The 22,765-nt window shown below is 42.2% G+C and overlaps 4 protein-coding genes and 3 pseudogenes across 4 annotated transcripts; 4 read left to right on the top strand and 3 right to left on the bottom strand.

Moving 5' to 3' along the window:
• Positions 1-660: 660 nt before the first annotated feature.
• Positions 661-1,784, bottom strand: LOC134872400 (insulin-like). Its single transcript, XM_063895679.1, has 3 exons — positions 1,736-1,784; positions 1,319-1,512; positions 661-1,007 (listed from the first exon to the last, which is right to left on the bottom strand). Exons 2-3 carry the CDS (start codon positions 1,500-1,502, stop codon positions 844-846), a joined length of 348 nt encoding a protein of 115 aa, XP_063751749.1. The 5' UTR covers positions 1,503-1,512; positions 1,736-1,784; the 3' UTR covers positions 661-843.
• Positions 1,785-5,973: 4,189 nt separating this feature from the next.
• Positions 5,974-16,801, top strand: LOC134872402 (uncharacterized; annotated as a pseudogene).
• On the top strand, positions 7,657-8,140 carry LOC134872398 (histone H2B 1/2-like; annotated as a pseudogene).
• On the top strand, positions 11,872-12,631 carry LOC134872386 (histone H1-like; annotated as a pseudogene).
• On the top strand, positions 14,791-15,206 carry LOC134872392 (histone H2A-like). The gene has a single exon (XM_063895672.1). The coding sequence runs from the start codon at positions 14,802-14,804 to the stop codon at positions 15,183-15,185; it is 384 nt and encodes a 127-aa protein (XP_063751742.1). The 5' UTR covers positions 14,791-14,801; the 3' UTR covers positions 15,186-15,206.
• Positions 16,802-19,564: 2,763 nt separating the features above from the next.
• LOC134872394 (histone H2B 1/2-like) lies at positions 19,565-20,661 on the bottom strand. The gene has a single exon (XM_063895675.1). The coding sequence runs from the start codon at positions 20,592-20,594 to the stop codon at positions 20,223-20,225; it is 372 nt and encodes a 123-aa protein (XP_063751745.1). The 5' UTR covers positions 20,595-20,661; the 3' UTR covers positions 19,565-20,222.
• Positions 20,662-22,043: 1,382 nt separating this feature from the next.
• On the bottom strand, positions 22,044-22,511 carry LOC134872399 (histone H2B 1/2-like). Its single transcript, XM_063895678.1, has one exon. It carries the CDS (start codon positions 22,499-22,501, stop codon positions 22,130-22,132), a length of 372 nt encoding a protein of 123 aa, XP_063751748.1. The 5' UTR covers positions 22,502-22,511; the 3' UTR covers positions 22,044-22,129.
• Positions 22,512-22,765: the final 254 nt, after the last annotated feature.

The raw sequence follows: 22,765 nt of genomic DNA, 5'->3' as shown, positions 1-22,765 counted from the left end.
TTACAAAAATATACTGAACAAATACAAAGGGGAAAAAGTACATCTATTGTTGTTTTCGAACAACAATGCACAAGCTCTAATAAAGGGACACCTGACACCTCAACCTCTTTATTAACTTCAACGTGTCTGGTTAATAATACCAACTATAATGAACAGATAATATATTTGTAATGAGTAAGTACTTTTAGTGCCACCTTTTAAGATACGTATTTGTTTTAATTGCATTTTGAATTCTCTTCTACTTCTCATCTGAAATTGTATTTTTTATTGCTGATTAATTTAGTTTTCAATATTTATTGCTGTATTTGTTTTATGTTTATAATAATATTTGGTATGGTTATTAATATTATTGGATTAGTAATAGGTCGTTTTAGTTTTGGGAAGTTTTTCTTGATGATAATACACTTTTAATGTTAGTTAATAAATTGTTAACCATTTTTTTAAAATCTACTTTTATTCTTTGCTATAAAAAAGAATAATCTTTGCTGCTCTTTTTCTTCTTCTAATAATAATAATAATAACAGGTTCTATAAAAAGTAAGTTATATAAAACTTATAAGAAAATATTAATAAATACATACATGTATTTTATTTAGAATTAAATACAAATGAAGATAGTAATAAAATCATAATCACTTAAATAAAAACACACAGATTTCAATCAGGTCTTAATTCACAAAACTTTATTTTCTAGGAAAAATAATTTCATCCTTTTCTCAGCAGTTTTTTTTTCAGAGGCAACAGCACTGCCCTCTTCTGATGCAGGGGGGTGGGTGGGGGGGGGTCAGGCTAAGTTAGCCTAGATGCTAAGCTATGCTAGGCTAGGATAGACAGATGCGGTGGTTCAGTTGCAGTAGTTCTGCAGGTCGAAGATGTTGCAGGGTTGGTGGCAGCACTGCTCCACGATGCCGCGCTTCACCATCATCTCCATCTGCTCCTTGAAGCCGAACTCCGCCACCTCGTTGTCTCCAGCCGCTGCCACGCTGCCCGCCTTCGGGGGGAGGAAACCTATGAGGGGACAGGGATTTAACCTTTGTGTTGTGTTCCTGACTTTTATAAAGTTTAAAAGATTTCAAATGTCTTCAGAGAGACCTCAACTATTTCATACAGATACACAAAACAACTACAAAAAGACCAGATTACTACACAACTCCACCCAAAACAACTTCCAATGACTCCCAACACATTATAATCCAAAATGATAATACATATTATTCTGTAGACGGCACCTTTTAGTAACTTAAATGATCTTAAAGTCTCAGTGTGACTAATTACGGTGCACTTTTTTTAATGATACTGGATGTTTGTGGGGGTCTCACCCATCAGGGAATCCACGTCTCTTTTGGGGTTGTAGAAGAAGCCTCGTTCCCCACAGACCAGGTACAGGGCGTCGACCAGGTGAGAGCCACACAGGTGCTGAGGGCCTGGAGCCGCCCGGGAGCCGGGGAGAGAAACCAGCATCAGAACCAGTAGAGACACGGACTGGAGCCACAGAGCCGCCATGGTGAGAGAGCTGCAAATACAGTCATCAGAATACTGAAGGACAGCTTCATCCAGGAAGATCTAAATCAACTTGTTATTTTGCTTTATTACATTTTCATCTACGAAATCTAAAATATCTAAAGTGTATAATGAGAACAAACATTTGGAAAAAAGGCAAAATATTAAAAAAATAAAAGACGTAACAATTATAATAAAAAATATATAAAAAATAAAGAGATGAAGGATTATCTCACCTGTGGAGGAGGAGGAGAGGCTGTGATGAAGAGGAGGAGGAGGTGAGCTGGTGGATGTGAGGCAGAGAAGAGGGCCTCCTCTCCTTTTATACACCTCCAACCTGTGTGTGTGTGTGTGTGTGTGTGTGTGTGTGTGTGTGTGTGTGTGTGTGTGTGTGTGTGTGTGTGTGTGTGTGTGTGTGTGTGTATCACTCAGTTAAACACTCACAGTTAATGATCTGTGTGATGTGATCGCCTCTTATTGACGGACACTGAACACCAATCTGCTGCTGAGATCAGCGTCTCTGAACCGCGGGTTGCAGATTTAATGTTTGATTTTTAAAATGTTTCTATGACTCCATATCCGTCATAAATACATATGTTTTATTTAGATCTAACTGAATTACGTTTTATTATTTTGAATTTTTCAATTTAATTTTGAAAAAGCTCTGACAGCTTTTTCAAAAACGTTGGTACAATATCTATAGTTTGAATAGACTTTGACTTTACTTAATGAATCTATCTCATCTTATTAAATACATACCCTACAAAAGAGCTATTACAATGTACTCTTCAAAATATATAGTATTTCAATTAAAAGTTGAAGAGCTGAGGAGTTATATTTAACATATTCTTTAGTTAGTATCAGAGGTGGGAGAAGTACTCAGGTCTTGTACTTGAGTAAAGTAGAAGTACTCAGGTCTTGTACTTGAGTAAAGTAGAAGTACTCATGTCTTGTACTTGAGTAAAGTAGAAGTACTCATGTCTTGTACTTGAGTAAAGTAGAAGTACTCAGATCTTGTACTTGAGTAAAGTAGAAGTACTCAGATCTTGTACTTGAGTAAAGTAGAAGTACTCAGATCTTGTAATTGAGTAAAGTAGAAGTACTCAGGTCTTGTAGTTGAGTAAAGTAGAAGTACTCAGGTCTTGTACTTGAGTAAAGTAGAAGTACTCAGATCTTGTAATTGAGTAAAGTAGAAGTACTCAGGTCTTGAGGTTGAGTAAAGTAGAAGTACTCAGGTCTTGTACTTGAGTAAAGTAGAAGTACTCATGTCTTGTACTTGAGTAAAGTAGAAGTACTCAGGTCTTGTACTTGAGTAAAGTAGAAGTACTCAGGTCTTGTACTTGAGTAAAGTAGAAGTACTCATGTCTTGTACTTGAGTAAAGTAGAAGTACTCAGGTCTTGTACTTGAGTAAAGTAGAAGTACTCAGATCTTGTAATTGAGTAAAGTAGAAGTACTCAGATCTTGTACTTGAGTAAAGTAGAAGTACTCAGATCTTGTACTTGAGTAAAGTAGAAGTACTCAGGTCTTGTACTTGAGTAAAAGTAGAAGTACTCAGGTCTTGTACTTGAGTAAAGTAGAAGTACTCAGGTCTTGTACTTGAGTAAAGTAGAAGTACTCAGATCTTGTACTTGAGTAAAGTAGAAGTACCAGAGTGTAGGAATACTCTGTCACAGTGAAAGTATTCTAAATGTTCCTCCAGTGAAAGTAGAAAGTACTCTCATCTAAATGTACTTAAAGTAGCGACAGTAAAAGTAGTCATTGTCTGATTGGTCCATTTCAGAATAATATCTCTGATATGTTTTATAATGATTGATCATTAAAGTGTTCTCAGAGCTGGTAAAGGTGCAGCTAGTTCGAATGGCTTTGTATACTGCAGGGTAGCTGCTGGATTTACTGCAGGTGAACTACAGTCTGATTTAAGGGGGATTATATTTACCATCAGTAATCCAGATCTGCCTAGCAACTTAAGTTATTCAATAAATTTAATAGAGTAAAGTTGAATAGAGTAAAAGTACACAGTAGCACTAAAAGAAAATACTCAAGGTAAGTACAAGTACCTCATAATTGTACTTAAGTACTTAAGCTTGACTAAATGTACTCCATGCATTCAGATTGTACTGAGATTTCTCAGAAATGACTCTTCAGTGAGGTTTGGACACGGGTTCCCTGTCCTCCGTCTACTGAAAGAGATACTAAAGGAGTAGTTGTCCTGCAGTAACATTAGCAGGACAGGGAGGGAGACGCTACCTGAGAAACGTCTCATGAAGAGAAGGTCTAATCAGAGTGAAATAGGCACCACAATCTGTGTTGTTCTGGGGGCTGGGAAAGGAAGAAAAACGGTCTTGAATTCAGTAGTGAAAGTAAATCAATAGAGGCTGATGGAACATTTTTGAATACACCCTGAGTGGCAGAGTGAAAAGCATTGAAATGTATTTGGTACACGAGCATATGAGCAGAGTTTAGGATTTATTTTGACCTTCTTTTCAACTATTCAATATCACAATCTCCACTGAAGTCTCTGGTTTTATTGCCTCTTGCCCAGAGAGATATTTAACTGTTAGTACTGGTTAGTATAATAGTTGCAGAAATGTGCACACATGTCAGGATGTAAAACAGCAGATATGTGCAGCATGGTAATACACGTTAAACTGTTAGACAGTGCACATCAGTCTAAGTGTGGGGGGTCTACCCGGGGCGCTGCAGGAAGGAAGGACCTGCAGGGTATATTAGTACAGATATATTATCACACAAAACTTTATATTATATTTCACAAGAAATGTAGAACTCTTGTCAGCATGAGAGATGAAACTTATTCTAATACATGGAAACAAATCAAATGTATTCATGTTCCTCAACTCAACAAATATCCCCAAGTTGTCTGACATCTTTAACATGGAGGTTTGAATTTTCCTTAAAGTGCAAGAGTTTTTTTATTGATTCAACGGTAAATGGAAATAAGAGTTGAAATTATATTTTGTTTCTCTCCTCTCGGGGGATGAAGATCAGCAGATTTGGTTTCTGGGAGATTTGAGATGAGAGGGAGATTTCGGAGAAAGGTACACTTCTTTGGTTTTCCGTTACGAACTGTTTTTCGCGTTGACGCTCGTCACGGTTAATTGGGTTTTCTCTAAGTGACGAACACACACCGTCAGCTAACCTGAGGCTCCATTAACCTTCAAGCACTCTGCGTTCACGTCGTTATGATCCATCCTCACCAGGTAACAAGGGAAATGCTCCGCAGCTAAAGTATTCATGCTCCGGTGGATATTTATCTTCCATTACACGTATTCTTTCAGACTGAAAAACATCCATCTGCAGATTCAGGATTTATTTTACTAATTTAGTGTCTCTAGACTAGAATTCAATAACCCTCAAAAATTGGTACATTTTGTTCTCTAACTCATAGAATTTAGAACATAGAAGATGAAAACAAATAGACAAACAGAATAATGTGTCTGATATCTTTTATAATTATTGATCATTAAAGTGTTAAAGGTGCAGCTTTAAGGGTTGATTATATTTCACATCATTAATCCTAATCTGCCTAGCAACTAAATAAATGTAGTAGAGTGGAGTACAAGGAAGCATAAAACGGAAATACTCAAGTAAAGTACAAGTACCTCAACATTTCACTTAAGTACAGGACTTACAGGAGTTAATTGCATACGCCTTCTTAAAGTCCAGATACACTGCATCAATTGGACCACACCTGTCTAGTATTTCAGTCCAGAGTTCACTGAGATGATTCTTCATGTGTTTTGGAACATTTGTGTTTCTATATCTGCATCGTCTCTGAAGCTGCGGTTTCTCTTGATGGAGGAGGTTTGAGCATTGTAAGACATTTCTGTACAAAAAACCGTTGTATCCATCTGTTAAAATATGTGGGTCTTATTTCCCTGCAGCTGTAGAGGGTCTCTTTGTCCTTCAGAGAAACATGGGCCATGGTCTGGATGACGTGGCCGTTGAACTGTTGGACAGTTTGCAGTTAATCACAGTCTGTGAAGTGTTTGGCTTAGACGGTCCTATTCTTAAACATGGGCCGACCTTCTCACCCCCGGGCCCCTGCTCCATCTGCCACCTACCACTGCATGTTTTCGATGCTGTGAATTAAGGGTTTTATCCTGCGCTTTATTTAAAGTTAGCTCTGTGTTAGCTGGCGTTGGGGAAACAAAACAGTGAAATACCTCACGTCATGTACCGGAAGTCGATCACATTCAGAAATAAGATATTTATTTCTGAAAATGATGATGAAGTACAACACATGTTAATCTGCCTTTCTTCACAGTCTTAACGTTTCATGTTCTTAAAGTAGAATTTAGAGTAGTTGAGTAAATGAACTCAGTTACACACCCCCCCTCCCCCCTGCGAGCATGAAAGACAAAACAGCGGTGCTCTACCACGTCCGCGGACTCAATATAAACACTGTTGCTGGTTGACCTTCCGACTCATTCGTTTCTATCAGTCTAATAGAAGATGTCTGGAAGAGGGAAAGGAGGAAAGGGGCTCGGTAAAGGAGGCGCTAAGCGTCACCGGAAGGTGCTCCGTGATAACATCCAGGGCATCACCAAGCCCGCCATCCGCCGGCTGGCTCGCCGCGGCGGAGTGAAGCGTATCTCCGGCCTGATCTACGAGGAGACCCGCGGGGTGCTGAAGGTGTTCCTGGAGAACGTGATCCGTGACGCCGTCACCTACACCGAGCACGCAAAGAGGAAGACGGTGACCGCCATGGATGTGGTGTACGCTCTGAAGCGGCAGGGCCGCACCCTGTACGGCTTCGGAGGATAGAGCACACCCGCTGACCGAACACACAACGGCTCTTTTAGAGCCACCCAGATCACTAACAGAGAAGCTTCCCTAGATACTGTAATTAATGATGGTGGATCAAAAGTATTATTAACATAATACTCTGAACACGTCCCGTTGATATCGCTATAGTAGTGTATAAACCACAGTAGATATTAAACACATGACCTGGTTCATTATAGTGTGTACTTCATTATGCAAGTGCTCATCATATGTGATGAAGGGATGCACTATTGTTGGGGTTACTGATTCTTCATAACAGACATCCTAAATTAAAACTTCTAAATAAATGAATTCATTAATGTACTTATCCTAAACCCTGGAGGTGTTTGCAGCATGAGTGTGAATGATGGAGACATACCATAATGTAGTGGATAGTATTTTTCTGAAAGTAAAACACTGAAGGGATGAGATAAGGATGCGTTCAAAGCCCTGCAGTAACAATAACTGAACAACAATCTGAACTTAAAGTCTGTCAGTGTTTTCTTTAATGAACCTGTAAAGGGAAAGCCAATGATTTGTTGTTCCGTGACTTATTTGTTGTAAATATCTCTTCACACTTCTGCTGGTTATGCTACAACATGCTTTGAGGCTGTAACTGCTTTTGCATCATTTTGGATTTCTTAACTTTAATGTTTATGAGGAAATATTCAACAATGCCTCTGCTATACTGTGAAAGACCAAGTTCACATGACACATTAAAGGTCTCTCGTTAGGGAAACACATGAACAGGTTTGGAAACATTAGATAGGTTAAGGTGGATCTATATTGATCCCTGTGGGGAAATGCAGGATTGAAAGCAGCAACAGGACGTACAGATTACACCAAGGTACAAAATAAGAGATAAAACATTAAAAATAGAATTATTCAGTAACAGTTGAAACAAGATATCACTGTTAAACATTGAAGTGCTGAATGAACTTGATGTTATACTCTTTTATTTGGTTTAATGTTTAATTTATAGGTTGTTGTATGTTATTATGTGTTAGTTGTGACATCCCCTTTAAATGAGTATATTAAACGTTCATATTCTTATTGCATATTGCTGCAGTGATGAGAATAGATATAGATTTCAAAGTTTCAAGATTAGTGATTTTTAATACCAAACAGATTGAATGAAATATCAAGGGAAACTATTTTCCCAACATTTTTATATATTAGAATATATAACAGTGTTATAAGGACATTTTCAAACGTAGAAAAAAAAGAGCAACAGTCTGGCGCATGCTCAGTGGTGATCACAAACAACAGCCAATCAGAGTCAAGCAACCGCACACTCTGATTTGCATCAGGCGAAGATAAAGAGGCGTCCAGTGGAGGACAGAGGCATTCTTTCGGTTTAACCCATAGGAAGACATCATGCCTGAGCCCAGCGTCAAAGCGCCCAAGAAGGGCTCCAAGAAAGCCGTGTCCAAAGCCACCAAGACCGGCAAGAAGAGGAGAAAGCACAGGAAGAGAGCTACGCCATCTACGTGTACAAAGTGATGAAGCAGGTCCACCCCGACACCGGCATCTCCTCCAAGGCCATGGGCATCATGAACTGCTTCGTGAGCGACATCTTCGAGCGCATCGCCGGGGAGGCCTCCCGTCTGGCTCACTACAACAAGCGCTCCACCATCACCTCCAGGGAGATCCAGACCGCCGTCCGCCTGCTGCTGCCCGGAGAGCTGGCCAAGCACGCCGTGTCCGAGGGCACCAAGGCTGTGACCAAGTACACCAGCTCCAAGTAAACCCGACAAACCCACAAACACAACGGCTCTTTTAAGAGCCACCCAACCTATCCAGAGAGCTGCCTTCCTGTTATTCACAGCCTGTTACTGTTTCTACAACGAGACAAATACACACACATTAGCTGGGCATGTTTCACATGTACATTAACGTCAGAGTAAGCCTCTAACTCATTTGTATTTCCACCTCGGTAATGTACTCATCCATCACAAACTAGCAATATGAATTACACTGAGACCCTGAACCTGTAACCTACTTAAGGGTAGATCATTATGCCGTCATCTACATGTCCCTGCGTGGTATAGATATGTGGGTAATCCTCCTCGCAGTTGAGATTGGGTAAAGACCCAGAGCCTGTGACACCAGCAGAATCAATAAACTGATCAGGGAAGCGTGCTCTGTCATCTGCATCAAACTGGAACCTTTAGAGGCTGTGGTGGAGAGGAGGGACCCCGAACAGACTGCTGTCCATCATGGATCACCCCCCACCCTCTCCACCTGCAGCTGGAAGGACAGCGGAGCTCCTTCTCCAACAGACTGCTCCAGCTCTCAAAGAACAGGTTCAGGAGAACCTTCCTGCCCTCTGCAGTAACTGTACTATAGCCCCCCTCTGGCTGCAGGACTCTGCTCCATAGCCTGTCTGTGAGCTGGACTTAACGTGCACACTTTACATTAACGTTATACTGATTTACATTATTGCCTTTTTGCACATTTGTATATTTCTCTGTTTTATTCTTTTTTATTTTTGTTTTATATTTCTATCTTTTAGTTCTAATTATTTGTTATTGACTTCTTGTATTTTTCTGCTGCAACGGGGGAAAAAAGTTCCCAGTTTTGGATAAATAAAGTATTTCGGATTTATAAATTAAGTTTGAGTTTCAACATAAATTGTTAGTTTCTCAGATTTTAATTTAACACTAACAGTCATTCAAAGATCAGGGTTCAAAGTGAAAGTCTACTTCAGTTATTCAAATGCAGATTTGAATTGATGTAATTCACTTCTCATTAAATAGAAAGATGAAACTAAAACAAAGGAAACTATTTAACTACATTTAACTTTTACTCATCCCTGCCCTCTTTTCCTCTGTTGTGTGAAGTTCAGAGCGAAATGTTAACTACTAAATAATCTAATCATACTCATACATTAGATCATGAATGACACTATTAACTGCTAAGATCATCCATTGCATTTATGTCCTTCTGAAATATTTTGTTCCTTTGTGTTTATTCATGTATTTATGTGTGTATGTGTTATGGTGTATTTTAATGTGGTGTTATATGTTATTCATGCATTGTTAAAACTATTTAAAATAACGTTTCCTCTGTGGAGGTGTGGTTTACATTGTCCAATAGTAAAGCAGCTACAGAGCACGTGTCCCCCGGCCTGCACCAATCAGCGCTGGCCCTGCTCCGGCAGCTCTTCATAAAGCCGCTGCTCTCAGACAGACAGCACTCCTTCTCTCTGAACCCTGAGAAACTACAATGGCCAGAACCAAGCAGACCGCCCGTAAATCCACCGGAGGAAAGGCTCCCAGGAAGCAGCTGGCCACCAAGGCTGCCCGTAAGAGCGCCCCGGCCACCGGCGGCGTGAAGAAGCCTCACCGTTACAGGCCCGGTACCGTGGCTCTGAGGGAGATCCGCCGCTACCAGAAGTCCACCGAGCTGCTGATCCGCAAGCTGCCCTTCCAGCGCCTGGTGAGGGAGATCGCTCAGGACTTCAAGACCGACCTGCGCTTCCAGAGCTCCGCCGTCATGGCTCTGCAGGAGTCCAGCGAGGCCTACCTGGTCGGCCTGTTCGAGGACACCAACCTGTGCGCCATCCACGCCAAGAGGGTCACCATCATGCCCAAAGACATCCAGCTGGCCCGCCGGATCCGCGGTGAGAGGGCTTAGACCACACCACCGAAACACAACGGCTCTTTTAAGAGCCACCCACAGCTTCTTAAAGAGTAACATCCTTTATCATTTCAGTCGGTACTGATATTGTACTGAGTAATACAGGTTCCTGTTTCTCCTGACTCCGTTGTGATTTATTACCATGAATAGGAAACGTAAGATGATGAATGAGAGCTCCAACATATATCTAACTTTGCCCTTCTGTTTGTAAGTATAACTGAACCATGAATACAAACATTTCCTATCATGAAATAAAGGATAAGCAGTCCAATAAAGCCACAGTGTGCCTCTATCAAACTGCTATTAAAGTATGTTATATTGTGTTTAAGGCAAAGAAAACCAAGACTGATAATTATTGACTTTATTATGGTTTAGTTTAATCTGTCTGAACATCAAGATCTAAAATAAGAAACCGAGTTTTAGTTCATTTATAGAAAAAGTCAACAATGCTCGTAAATAGTAAGCTAAAGACTTCCTGATATTTAAACATGTGTACAAAACTACCTCACATAATGCACCTTTCTCTAAATGTGTGTTATTGCTGGTTTCTGTCACATTTGATTACCTTGACACAGATCTTCTTCACAGCTCTAATGATACGTTAACACTGTGGATATAAAGAGGTGTATTTGTTACTAATACTAACTTTAGCCTCTTTAAATGACACCACGTTGACTTGTACCGCAGCATCCGGACCAAGACCACCAGACTCAGAGACAGCTTTATACCACAGGCTATAAGACTGCTGAACTCCTGAGCATACATATACACACACACACACACACACACACACACACACACACACACACACACACACACACACACACACACACACACACACACACACACACACACACACACACACACACACACACACACACACACACACACACACACACACACACACACACACACACACACACACACACACACACACACACACACACACACACACACACACACACACACACACACACACACACACACACACACACACACACACACACACACACACACACACACACACACACACACACACATACATACATACATACATACATACATACATACATACATACACACACACATATCTATATATTATACATATCTGCCATATACATCTGTTATACATAATATATGCATCTGTCCATACCTCCTCATTCAACAGAGTAAAGTATTTAAATACTCTCAATGTATTCCACATATGTATATATTTCACATCCTCAAATCTTTATTGTTGTTATTGTAAATATTCTTCTCTCTTTTTGCACTATTTTATTTATCTTATCTGCACCATGTATGTTGAGTTGTTGGAGGAGCATGGGACATAAGACTTTCATTGCCAACATATACGTTGTATCTGCTGTGCATATGACCAATAAAACCTTGGAACCTTGGAACCTTGAAACCTGGTGTCTGGGTTTCTCTTATGCTTTCCTATAAAACAGATACAGCTTCATATTTGGTATCTAGTGATCATCTGTCAGCAAGAGCTCAGCCAGTGTCTTATCCCCACATCAGTGTGTTTGCAGATCACACAATAACCTCTATTCCACCCAGATTTCACCAGAACAGCGGACTGATTTCACCTCAGCTTTTTAAACAAACACTTCCTCTCCCCATACACAGAGTAATAATGAGAGTATGAAGTATGTTTAATGCTTTAGGAGAGAGATTACAGGAGGGAGTCACCGTGCAGTCCCTCTCACGGCAGCAGTTAGAGCAGGTTTAAAGTCTTCCCTCTCAAAACACAATAAATACAAACACTTTATTTGACTTCTATAGGAAGAGGAACTTCTGGGCCAAATGTCCGATACAAATGTCCCCTCTGAATCTTCCTGTAGATGAGCTTGTTCTACATTTCTAGTTGAACAGAAAGCACAAAGTGTCCCAGTGTTCCTGCTGCTCCGGAGAGCCGGGCTGAGTTGAGTCTCTACGGTTCTCATGCGGTGTTTAACTTCCTCTCTCTGCTGAGGGTCTTCCATCAGTCTCATTAACTAGTGTTCCTGAACGCATCATGGCAGAAGAAGTTCCCACCGCAGCACCCGCCGCCCCGGCAAAGGCACCGGCTAAGTCCCCGAAGAAGAAGTCCACCAAGCCGGCCAAGAAGGCAGGTCCTGGCGCCGCGGAGCTCATCCTCACGGCGGTGACCGCCTCCAAGGAGCGGAAAGGGATCTCTTACGTGGCTCTGAAGAAGGAGTTGGCCGCTCAGGGTTACGAGCACACCGCGCACATTAAACGCGCCGTGAAGAAGTTACTCGAGAAGGGATCCCTTCTGCAGGTCAAGGGAACCGGGGCCGCCGGGTACTTCAAGGCGCCCAAACCCGCAGAGAAGCCCAAGAAGGCGGCGAAGAGGCCCGCAGCCAAAGCCAAGAAGCCGGCAGCAGCAGCAGCGAAGAAAAGCCCCGTTAAGAAACCAGCAGCCAAGAAGGTGAAGGCAGCAACACCCAAGAAGGCGGCGAAGCCCGCTGCTGCCGCCAAGAAAACCCCCGTGAAGAAGGCCACAAAGAGCCCGAAGAAGAAGGTGGTCAAGAAGGCAGCCCTCCCTAAGAAGGCAGCTACCCCCAAGAAAGCAGCGACCCCCAAGAAAGCAGCGACCCCCAAGAAAGCAGCGACCCCAAAGAAAGCTGTGAAGAAGGTGGTTAAAGCCAAAGCTGCCAAACCAGCGAAGAAGGCTGCAGCCAAGAAACCAGAGAAGAAGTGAAAGTAAAATGCTCCATCAAAAGGCTCTTTTCAGAGCCACCCACACACCCCGAAGAGCTCTCTCCTGAACCCTGAAGGGAATATGAAATAGTTCAGATGTGGTTGAACATTTAAACAACATCAACATTTCACCTTCATGTAACCACACCAACAGAACAGAGTCCAGGCACTTATAAATAACACTAAGGTGAATTACAGTATACACAAACTAAAGCAGGATGTTATTGATGAAGTGTGTAAGGAATGGAAGGTTAAACATCGTTCCCTTAAATATGTATTAATAATAAAAGCAGCGCTAATAAGTGAGGAAGAGACAGACGGGTGTTTTGCCAAGCAGTTTGACGCATACGAGGGATTTGTCTTGGTGCTATGGTGCAAACATATACAGACATCAATATGAAGCATTATGTGGAGCTGTGATGAAAAGCTGTTTTAAGATCACTTTAATAACATTATATAATATAGTGAGAGTGCACATGATTATATATCCCTTAATGTGACATCTTGGGCCACCTTTCCATGATAATGTGACAGTAAAGAGCATCTTTAAAGCTGTTACTTGAGGTTCAGTGATTCTAGTTCTTTTTGCTTGATAAAAATATGTACGGTTTTGTTGTCTGTGAGTTAACGTGCACATACAGCACTGTAGATTATAAAGATTTGCTCCACTTGTATAAATGTATTTTACAACAAACACATTTGAAATGGAAAGCCGGCCTCCAAGCAATCCATGTTCCAGCTGTAGGAACAACATCATATGCTGTCATGAGTTGATTGGGTTTAAAAACACGCTTTAATGAAACCACAACATGATATCGAATAGATGAGAAAGTGCTTCTCAGTTTGCAGGTATGATTTTAACAGAATCATTCTGGCTGAAGTTTCCCAACAAACGGCATATGTAGTGCTGTTTGGCGAAAGCCTCACCCACCATTTGCAGACCAAACAAATGGATTTACACTTGAGGCTGTGCAAAGGTAAACCCTTTCAGTTGTACAGCTGAGAAAGAGTGCATGCTTTCTTCAGCTCATGGAAAGTCGCTGACAATCGTTGGTGAAAAAGAAATGAAACGTCTACTCAAACAAAAGGTAAACGGAAACAAATCCAAAGTGTATTTATTCAGCTCAATATCACACACCATACGCCCCAGGGGACTTTACAGTTATTATTGCACACACATTTCAGTCTCAAAAAGCTGCCCTTTCTGTTTCTCTACGAACCTCTCAGTCCTGACTAAATCTGCTGACATGTTTAACTATTAACGCCTTACAGAAAGCTGGTAGCTGTACAATGTGGTATTGCTATCTGCAGGAAAAATGGCAGTGTGCAAAGAAGCAAGTAGCTCAATTTATAATTGCTTGTTTAAACCACCTCAGTGTTTATTGTTCTAAAATACAGAAGTAGAAATACATTGTGCAGGATTCACAATATAGTATTTTACTGCAACCACAAGAATACATGCTAAATGGGGATACTTGTAATCCTTCAGGAACCACACAGGGAATGATTGTGTTTTCTCCACTTATTGAGATTGGATTTGTCACATTTTAGTTTCAGGTTCAGGGGTTGGTTATCATATTATTGTGGAAGAATAATAATTGTAAAACGTTTTGGCATTCTCTTAATCCACTGAAACCTCATATTTGAGTTTACCCTCTCTGATTGAGCTGCTCAAAGTTAATTGTTTTGTTGAAATATCAATTGTATTGCAACTTTGCACCAAGGAAAGCTGCTATAAGCTCACGTGAAGTTATTTTTATGTATACAGTCATTTGATAGCAGTACTGTATATCAACATATTTAACTGTATTGTATGTATATTTAATCTTCCCTTTTTTCTCAGGTTGTGGCTCCTGTTTGGTACGAGCTGTGAGACGACACCTGCATCTGTTACTGTCACATTTTGTCTCATATAAAGTGATGAAATATATACTGGCTTACAGTCACACTGTGCTCATCTGACAGAGGTGATACATATATATACAGAATTGACCACAAAAGCTCCAGGTTTAGCATGTCTTCCAGCTGGAAGGAGTCCTAACAGGAGCTCCCTTCTGATTGGACGATCTTACATACGCTCACTGATGGCCAATCAGAGAGCAGCTGGTGGATATAAAAGGAGGCTGTGGCCAGCACACAGACACACTTCTTGAAAACCCGAGTAAGTAATCATGTCTGGAAGAGGAAAGACCGGAGGAAAGGCCAGAGCTAAGGCTAAGACCCGCTCCTCCCGTGCCGGGCTCCAGTTCCCCGTCGGCCGTGTGCACAGGCATCTGAGGAAGGGTAATTACGCCCATCGTGTCGGTGCCGGAGCCCCGGTGTACCTGGCCGCTGTGCTGGAGTACCTGACCGCTGAGATCCTGGAGCTGGCTGGAAACGCCGCCCGGGACAACAAGAAGACCAGGATCATCCCCCGCCACCTGCAGCTCGCCGTCCGCAACGACGAGGAGCTCAACAAGCTGCTGGGAGGAGTGACCATCGCTCAGGGAGGCGTGCTGCCCAACATCCAGGCTGTGCTGCTGCCCAAGAAGACCGAGAAGGCCGCCAAGAAGTGAACACCCTGAACCCGCTTCAACCACCCCAACAACGGCTCTTTTAAGAGCCCCCCACCTCCCTCCAGAGAGCTGTTCTTGATCAAACCTGTCTCTTGAATATGTTAATCTATGACTATACCATTTTAAATTATGGCTTGCACTAAAATTACATCAGTTTTGATTATGCACTTCCCTGTGTTATGGTGTATATTCTAGTATACCTACAGTTTCATAAATACATACCCTTCTCTTGATATCGTCACAAAGGTTTATTTTAATGAACATTTTGAGAGGACCCTATATCCAGTGCCCACTACCCCTAAATCAGCTGAGCATACAACATTAGATGTCCGGTATTTATTGGTAATATACTATCATCTTTTAGCCGTCGGTTTCCCCAGATTCCCTCAGCTTTGGTTCCCCACTACCCTGATGTGTGCAAAGCGGCAAAGCTCCGGGATGGACCGTGAGGCCTAACAGACTGCAGTTCTGCCCGTGGCCGGTAGGGGGCTGCAGGGGGAGCGTTCTCCATAGTTAATGATCTGCATAATTTTGCTTATTGTATTCGTTTGTTTGACATGTGTGTAGTTCAATTCGTTTGTATACTTATAGACTGGTCCAGCAACATAGCCTGCAGTGTTGCACTGTTTCATTTTTCTCTGTTGTTCCTATAGAATGATTTTATTGATCCCAATCTGGGACATTTGTATGTTGCAGCATAAAAACAAGTCTCTTTAGTTACAATAAAATAAAAATGTACATAAACATTAACAAAAATTAAATCACATAAAGCAGGGTGTAATATGTACAATTAGTGTGAGAGGTGTGGAATATTAATAGACTAAAACAGAATGTGCAGTATGTTCTGGTTTAAGTCCAGTTCACAGACAGGCTATGGAGCAGAGAGTCCTGGACTCAGAGTACAGAGTTACTGCACAGGGCAGGAAGGTTCTCCTGAACCTGTCCTTGTGACAGCTGGAGCAGTCTGTTGGAGAGGAGCTCTGCTGTCCTTCCAGCTGCAGAGGGCTTTAGCTGCTGCTGTGTGAAGGTAAACCTGCTGAATCATGAAAAATCTAATCATCTGAAACGCTACTTTAATACCTGTCACTTTTAGCGTTTATCAGGGTCATTTGCAACACAAAAGTGAACAGAAAACAGAAACATGATAAACAAAAATGGTGAAGGCTCCCGAATTGGCCCCTGTTCAATGAGGTGCCCCCGTACTGTCCTCCTTTACGTCCGCAGTCACGGGATAAATACTCCCTGTGAGCATGAGACAGCTCATTCGTTTCTAACAAGCTAACAGAAGATGTCTGGAAGAGGGAAAGGAGGAAAGGGGCTCGGTAAAGGAGGCGCTAAGCGTCACCGGAAGGTGCTCCGTGATAACATCCAGGGCATCACCAAGCCCGCCATCCGCCGGCTGGCTCGCCGCGGCGGAGTGAAGCGTATCTCCGGCCTGATCTACGAGGAGACCCGCGGGGTGCTGAAGGTGTTCCTGGAGAACGTGATCCGCGACGCCGTCACCTACACCGAGCACGCCAAGAGGAAGACGGTGACCGCCATGGATGTGGTGTACGCTCTGAAGAGGCAGGGCCGCACCCTGTACGGCTTCGGAGGATAGAGCACACCCGCTGACCGAACACACAACGGCTCTTTTCAGAGCCACCCAGCTCACTAACAGAGAAGCTTCTTGTCATCATGAGAGCCGGCTTTATTCTACTGCTGTCAGTCCTGACTTACCTGAGATATTGCACTGATACGTTTGTACGTTTACAGCAATTAGTTTAATTTATCTGAGACGATCCTGTGCGATGTTCCCTGTATGAATACATTTCATGAACACCTTCCCACGATAGATCTATAATGTTTATTTGACTTTAGGACTAACCATATATATATTTTACACACACAACCCCTGAATGCTTCTCCCCCTAAGGTTAAAAGAAGACTGGTTAGACCCATCAGGATGAAATGAGTCCTCAGTGGCAGTTTATCAATATCTTTCATCTTTGTTTCATAACCTGTCTATTCAGCAGCACACCTTCCTGCTGTCCAGGTGCTGACAGGACTGAGGAGTGATTTCTCACTGCAGGTGTCTTATGTCATCTGGGGATGCCTCAAAATCAAGAAAATATCATCCGTGAGATGAAGGGATCAAAAATGTATGCCATTATGGCTGATGAGGCCATGGAAAGACAGAACAGTTGGAACTTTGTTAGGTACGTGTCTGTAGAGGATGCGAGGCTCCTAGCCCTTACAGGCAGTTTATGTGGACTGCTATGCACATGAGTTAAATCTGGTTTTATGCCACTCATGCAAAAGCTGTCTCTGAAGCCACGGAGTTCTTCAACATGCTGGAAAGTCTTCATTCTTTCTTTGGTGTCTCCCTTGTAAACCACCATAAGTTAGTAGACACTCAAAAGAAGTTAGGGTTGCAGCCAAGAGAACTACACGCTGGGCATGCCAGCTTCATTCAGTGACTGCAGTTGGATTGAGGTCAAAAGTCAGTACATTTTCCTCAGTGTATTTGCTGATAGTTTTCCACACTCTCCTCCTGTCTGTAACAGCAGGGTTACACAGATACCTACAGAAGGAGACCATTGACATTGCCTAAGCAGTGACATACAAAAATGCAGTGACTGACACCATGAAGCAGAAACGCAGTGATACCAGCGCTGCAGGTGTTTACTCCAGAACAAAAGATATGTGTGAGGCAAACCAGATAGCAGTCTCAGAATCCTCCTCAGGACACAGGCGGAAGACAAAGAGAATGGATGACTTTGTTGTTGAGTCAACTTGTGGGGCAGGCAGTGAAACCGGTGGCTCTTCAGAGTCTGAAGATCTCAAGAGGAAACTGTTGTTCCCTTGTCTGGACAGAATGATCTGTGAACTTGAGAGGCGTTTTTCTGGTGTGAATGAGAAGGTACTCAATGGAATTCACGCATGCAGTCGAACCTCAGGCCACTTCTTGTCTGAGCCTCATCTGACAGCACTGGCTCTGCATTACCATATTGAACTGCAGTCAGAGGAAGTGATAGAGTGAGGCTGGTACAGTTCAGGACATGCTAACAGTGTACAAACTTCTAGATTCTGAAATGTTCGCTTCACTGAAAGCTGTTATTCAGGTTGCCTTGACAACACCAGTTAGCAGCTGTACATGTGAGCCGTCTTTTAGTGTGTTGCGTCGGCTCCATACATGGCTCAGGAGGACCACAGGCCAAAGCAGACTCCAGCACCTAGCTGTTATGTCTATTGAGAAGGAGTTGCTTGAAAGTATTGAACACCAAAGGCTCATTGACAGGTTTGCCACCCTCAAAGTGCGGCGACATAGATGAACTCTCCCAAAGTAGAGTGTATTACCTGCATACATGGTAGATGAGGAAATGAGGATTCAGGGGAAGTACTTTCAAAGATTTCCCCCTCTTCTTTTTTTTATATCTATACTTTCTGAATATTTTCAAGACCTTGGACTTTTTGGTTTTACCTTATTTGTTTGCCCTTGATGTGAAGCTTGTTTTATTATTAATTATTGATGCTGATATTGGTTTATAAAAGTTCAAGGTCCCAACACCCTTCTTCTTCCTCTTATGGTATGCAGCATCCAAGACGGCCCAGAAAGGGGGCTCAAAGCGTGTTCGTAAGCCAAGGTGACGTTTACAGTCTCATTGATATGTAGCTGGCTAGCGATTAGCCGATAAGCTAGTGTTGGCTTTCATTCAGAATTTACCGTTCTTTGTAACTTCAAATGTCGAACGAAGTTGGAAGTTGTCGCGTCTCCGTCTGTTACCTTCGTCCCGCATGTTTTACAGACTGCAGGTCTTTTTTTGTTGACCACCTCAAAGTTTTTAAATCCAAACGAAACTACCCGTGGTTTCATTGTTGCCTACTTGGTGCCTTATACTCTGTTCCGCCTCGTTGGTTGTCCAGTACTTTGAGTGGTTGGATGCTGTCCGATCAAAACAACGTGGATCTAATGTGATGGGATGTTGTGCCACACACACACGTTACGCACACAGGTGCAAAGAGAAATAGCGTGGACCATGTCAACATACTTTTTAATCTTTGGGTTTGGGGAAAGTAGCAAGTCTTTTCGAGCCAAAAGGGGCAAGTCCAAGTGCAAGTCTTTTTAGATTTTGTCAAGTCAACTCTCAAATCAAACTCATGACTCCAAGTCATGTGACTCGAGTCCACAACTCTGCATTCAGGAAGCAGCAACAGTAGAACAGCTTCAGCTCACAAACGGCATCCTGTCATCTCAAAAACCTGCACCATTATTATCTGGGTCAAAACATTTTACTGATGTACTAATTTAATATCAATGAGCTGTTGCACTTATAAGAGCCTCAGAATGTGGTCCTGAACAGAGGTCTGATCATATGACCTACATTCACTTTTAAGGTTTCAAGGTTTCAAGGTTTCAAGGTTTTATTTGTCATATGCACAGCAGATACAGCGTATATGTTGGCAATGAAAATCTTATGTCGCGTGCTCCTCCAACAACTCAACATACATGGTGCAGATAAGATAAATAAAATAGTGCAAAAAAGAGAGAAGAATATTTACAATAACAACAATAAAGATTTGAGGATGTGAAATATATACATATGTGGAATACATTGAGAGTATTTAAACACTTTACACTGTGGAATGAGGAGGTATGGACAGATGCATATATTACGTATAACAGATGTATATGCAGATATGTACAATATATAGATATGTTTTAAGCAACCATGACGAGGCTCCAAGTATTGCAATGGGACACGAGGCTTTCTCACAGCACTAAATAACACAGTGAAGGGACAGCTTGGAAAAATCCTAAATAAAGTCTGGTTTTAACTGTTTCTAATATTTGTGTCACACTACTCTGTATGGAAATGGCATTTTAATTTCCTCATATTTACAGGCTGAAAAAGTCTTACCATTTCATAAATTTACATATATCTATCCATCCATATATAGATCTATAGCTAACGGGCTGTGAATAACAGGAAGGCAGCTCTCTGGATAGGTTGGGTGGCTCTTAAAAGAGCCGTTGTGTTTGTGGGTTTGTCGTGTTTACTTGGAGCTGGTGTACTTGGTCACAGCCTTGGTGCCCTCAGACACGGCGTGCTTGGCCAGCTCTCCGGGCAGCAGCAGGCGGACGGCGGTCTGGATCTCCCTGGAGGTGATGGTGGAGCGCTTGTTGTAGTGAGCCAGACGGGAGGCCTCCCCGGCGATGCGCTCGAAGATGTCGCTCACGAAGCAGTTCATGATGCCCATGGCCTTGGAGGAGATGCCGGTGTCGGGGTGGACCTGCTTCATCACTTTGTACACGTAGATGGCGTAGCTCTCCTTCCTGTGCTTTCTCCTCTTCTTGCCGGTCTTGGTGGCTTTGGACACGGCTTTCTTGGAGCCCTTCTTGGGCGCTTTGACGCTGGGCTCAGGCATGATGTCTTCCTATGGGTTTAACCGAAAGAATGCCTCTGTCCTCCACTGGACGCCTCTTTATGTTCGCCTGATGCAAATCAGAGTGTGCGGTTGCTCGCTCCTGATTGGCTGTCATTTGTGATCACCACTGAGCATGCGCTGGAATACTTTTTGCGTTGAAAACTATATATATTTGTATTACCTTCCTTCCAACAGTATTATATATTGAAATATATAATAACATTGAAAAACCATAGAAGTGAACATTCAGCTTTTACATTTCAATAATGATGATGTATCATTAGTTACAGAACAAATCAATTATACTAAATGGGGCTTCTGTAACTTCAAAGTATTTTTGATTCAAGGTTGTACAATAATCATTTTGGTTATATGACAAAGCATTAAATTAAGCTCACATTGTAGTCCAGGCTACAGATCGGGCTGAAATAAACCATTGTAATGTCTTTATCTGAAAAGACACTGACCATACGTACAATCATTTCTCTTTCTTAACTACATTATGATATTCAAATGTTTACGTTTCAAGTAAACGAGGAATCAGTTTACCAAACAATATACATGACAGGGTTTAGCATACAGTGTGTGAATGTGCATTAATCCCGAATACAGAAAACACAGAGTCATGGTGAACTATAAACTCCAGCTGGTAATGCAAGTACATGTTGTATTAATGGCTACAAATAATAATGTACTTTGAACTGAAGGTGCACTTAATCACTTGTAATAATAATTACGCTTAAATTATTATTGTTTCTAAAATGGTAAATACAATTCTATGAGTATATACACATTCCAATTATTTTAGAAATACAGTGCTCAGTTTGTTCATATATTGTTATTCCTATGAATCCTGTATTCACAACCTGAAGCTCCGGCAAGTCTTATCTTCCAGTCTTAGACTGTGTGGGCTACAAGTTATTTAATGTATGCTCAGCAGATGTGGTTTCAGGTCCTCTTTAAAAAAGACCCATTAAATTAAGATGGATCTTAAGTGACTGTATGGAAAATTAAGAGAAACCGATAGACGTGAATATATCTGTCATCCATCCATCCATCCATCTTCTCCCGCTTTTCCGCCAGGGTCACGGAGGTAACAGCTCCAGCAGAGAGCCCCAAACTTTCCTTTCCCTGGCCACATCAACCAGCTCTGACTGGGGGATTCCATTTGAATAAGTATGTGTAAGATACACAGTACATTTAATAGTGGAAAATAAATCAATAGAGGCCGTAATCAAAAGGGAAACCATCAACTAAATAATATCATGGTTTGAATAATGGTCTTTTTAGAGTGACATATGTAGTGTTGTTTTGACAGATATATCTACTGCACTGACAGTCAGGTGAGGGGGAGCAAGTGTTCACTCTTCCATAAGTCCACCAACCCTGTCTGATGCGCTGATTATTCATTAGGCATTCACTTTAATATGAAGTTGAATTTAAGTTTGGACAAGAGGAAAAATAACAGGAAGGCAGCTCTCTGGATAGGTTGGGTGGCTCTTAAAAGAGCCGTTGTGTTTGTAGGTTTGTTGGGTTTACTTGGAGCTGGTGTACTTGGTCACAGCCTTGGTGCCCTCGGACACGGCGTGCTTGGCCAGCTCTCCGGGCAGCAGCAGGCGGACGGCGGTCTGGATCTCCCTGGAGGTGATGGTGGAGCGCTTGTTGTAGTGAGCCAGACGGGAGGCCTCCCCGGCGATGCGCTCAAATATGTCGCTCACGAAGCAGTTCATGATGCCCATGGCCTTGGAGGAGATGCCGGTGTCGGGGTGGACCTGCTTCATCACCTTGTACACGTAGATGGCATAGCTCTCCTTCCTGTGCTTTCTCCTCTTCTTGCCGGTTTTGGTGGCTTTGGACACGGCTTTCTTGGAGCCCTTCTTGGGCGCTTTGACGCTGGGCTCAGGCATGATGTCTTCCTATGGGTTGAACCGATAGAATGCCTCTGTCCTCCACTGGACGCCTCTTTATGTTCGCCTGATGCAAATCAGAGTGTGTGGTTGCTCGCTCCTGATTGGCTAGGCCTCCACCGATACAGAATAATCCATGCACGGTGCTCTATTACGTCCACAACTCAACACGTTTACCATAAACGATACGAAGAATCTGTCGCGGTGTTTTGGTGCATACATAAAACACATATGGAAAATTAATGAATATATGAAGCATTTCAG

The sequence above is a fragment of the Eleginops maclovinus genome, chromosome 11, assembly GCF_036324505.1.
Source record: "Eleginops maclovinus isolate JMC-PN-2008 ecotype Puerto Natales chromosome 11, JC_Emac_rtc_rv5, whole genome shotgun sequence".
Lineage (NCBI taxonomy): Eukaryota > Metazoa > Chordata > Actinopteri > Perciformes > Eleginopidae > Eleginops > Eleginops maclovinus.
This window is presented reverse-complemented; position numbering and strand designations above follow the sequence as displayed.

Excerpts from the sequence above, each read along its gene's own strand:
- LOC134872399 (XM_063895678.1), bottom strand. The coding sequence starts at position 22,501 with ATGCCTGAGCCCAGCGTCAAAGCGCCCAAGAAGGGCTCCAAGAAAGCC.
- LOC134872394 (XM_063895675.1), bottom strand. The coding sequence starts at position 20,594 with ATGCCTGAGCCCAGCGTCAAAGCGCCCAAGAAGGGCTCCAAGAAAGCC.
- LOC134872392 (XM_063895672.1), top strand. The coding sequence starts at position 14,802 with ATGTCTGGAAGAGGAAAGACCGGAGGAAAGGCCAGAGCTAAGGCTAAG.
- LOC134872400 (XM_063895679.1), bottom strand. The coding sequence starts at position 1,502 with ATGGCGGCTCTGTGGCTCCAGTCCGTGTCTCTACTGGTTCTGATGCTG. Across the intron at positions 1,008-1,318 it reads AGACGTGGATTCCCTGATGG|GTTTCCTCCCCCCGAAGGCG; the intron begins GTGAGACCCCCA and ends GTCCCCTCATAG.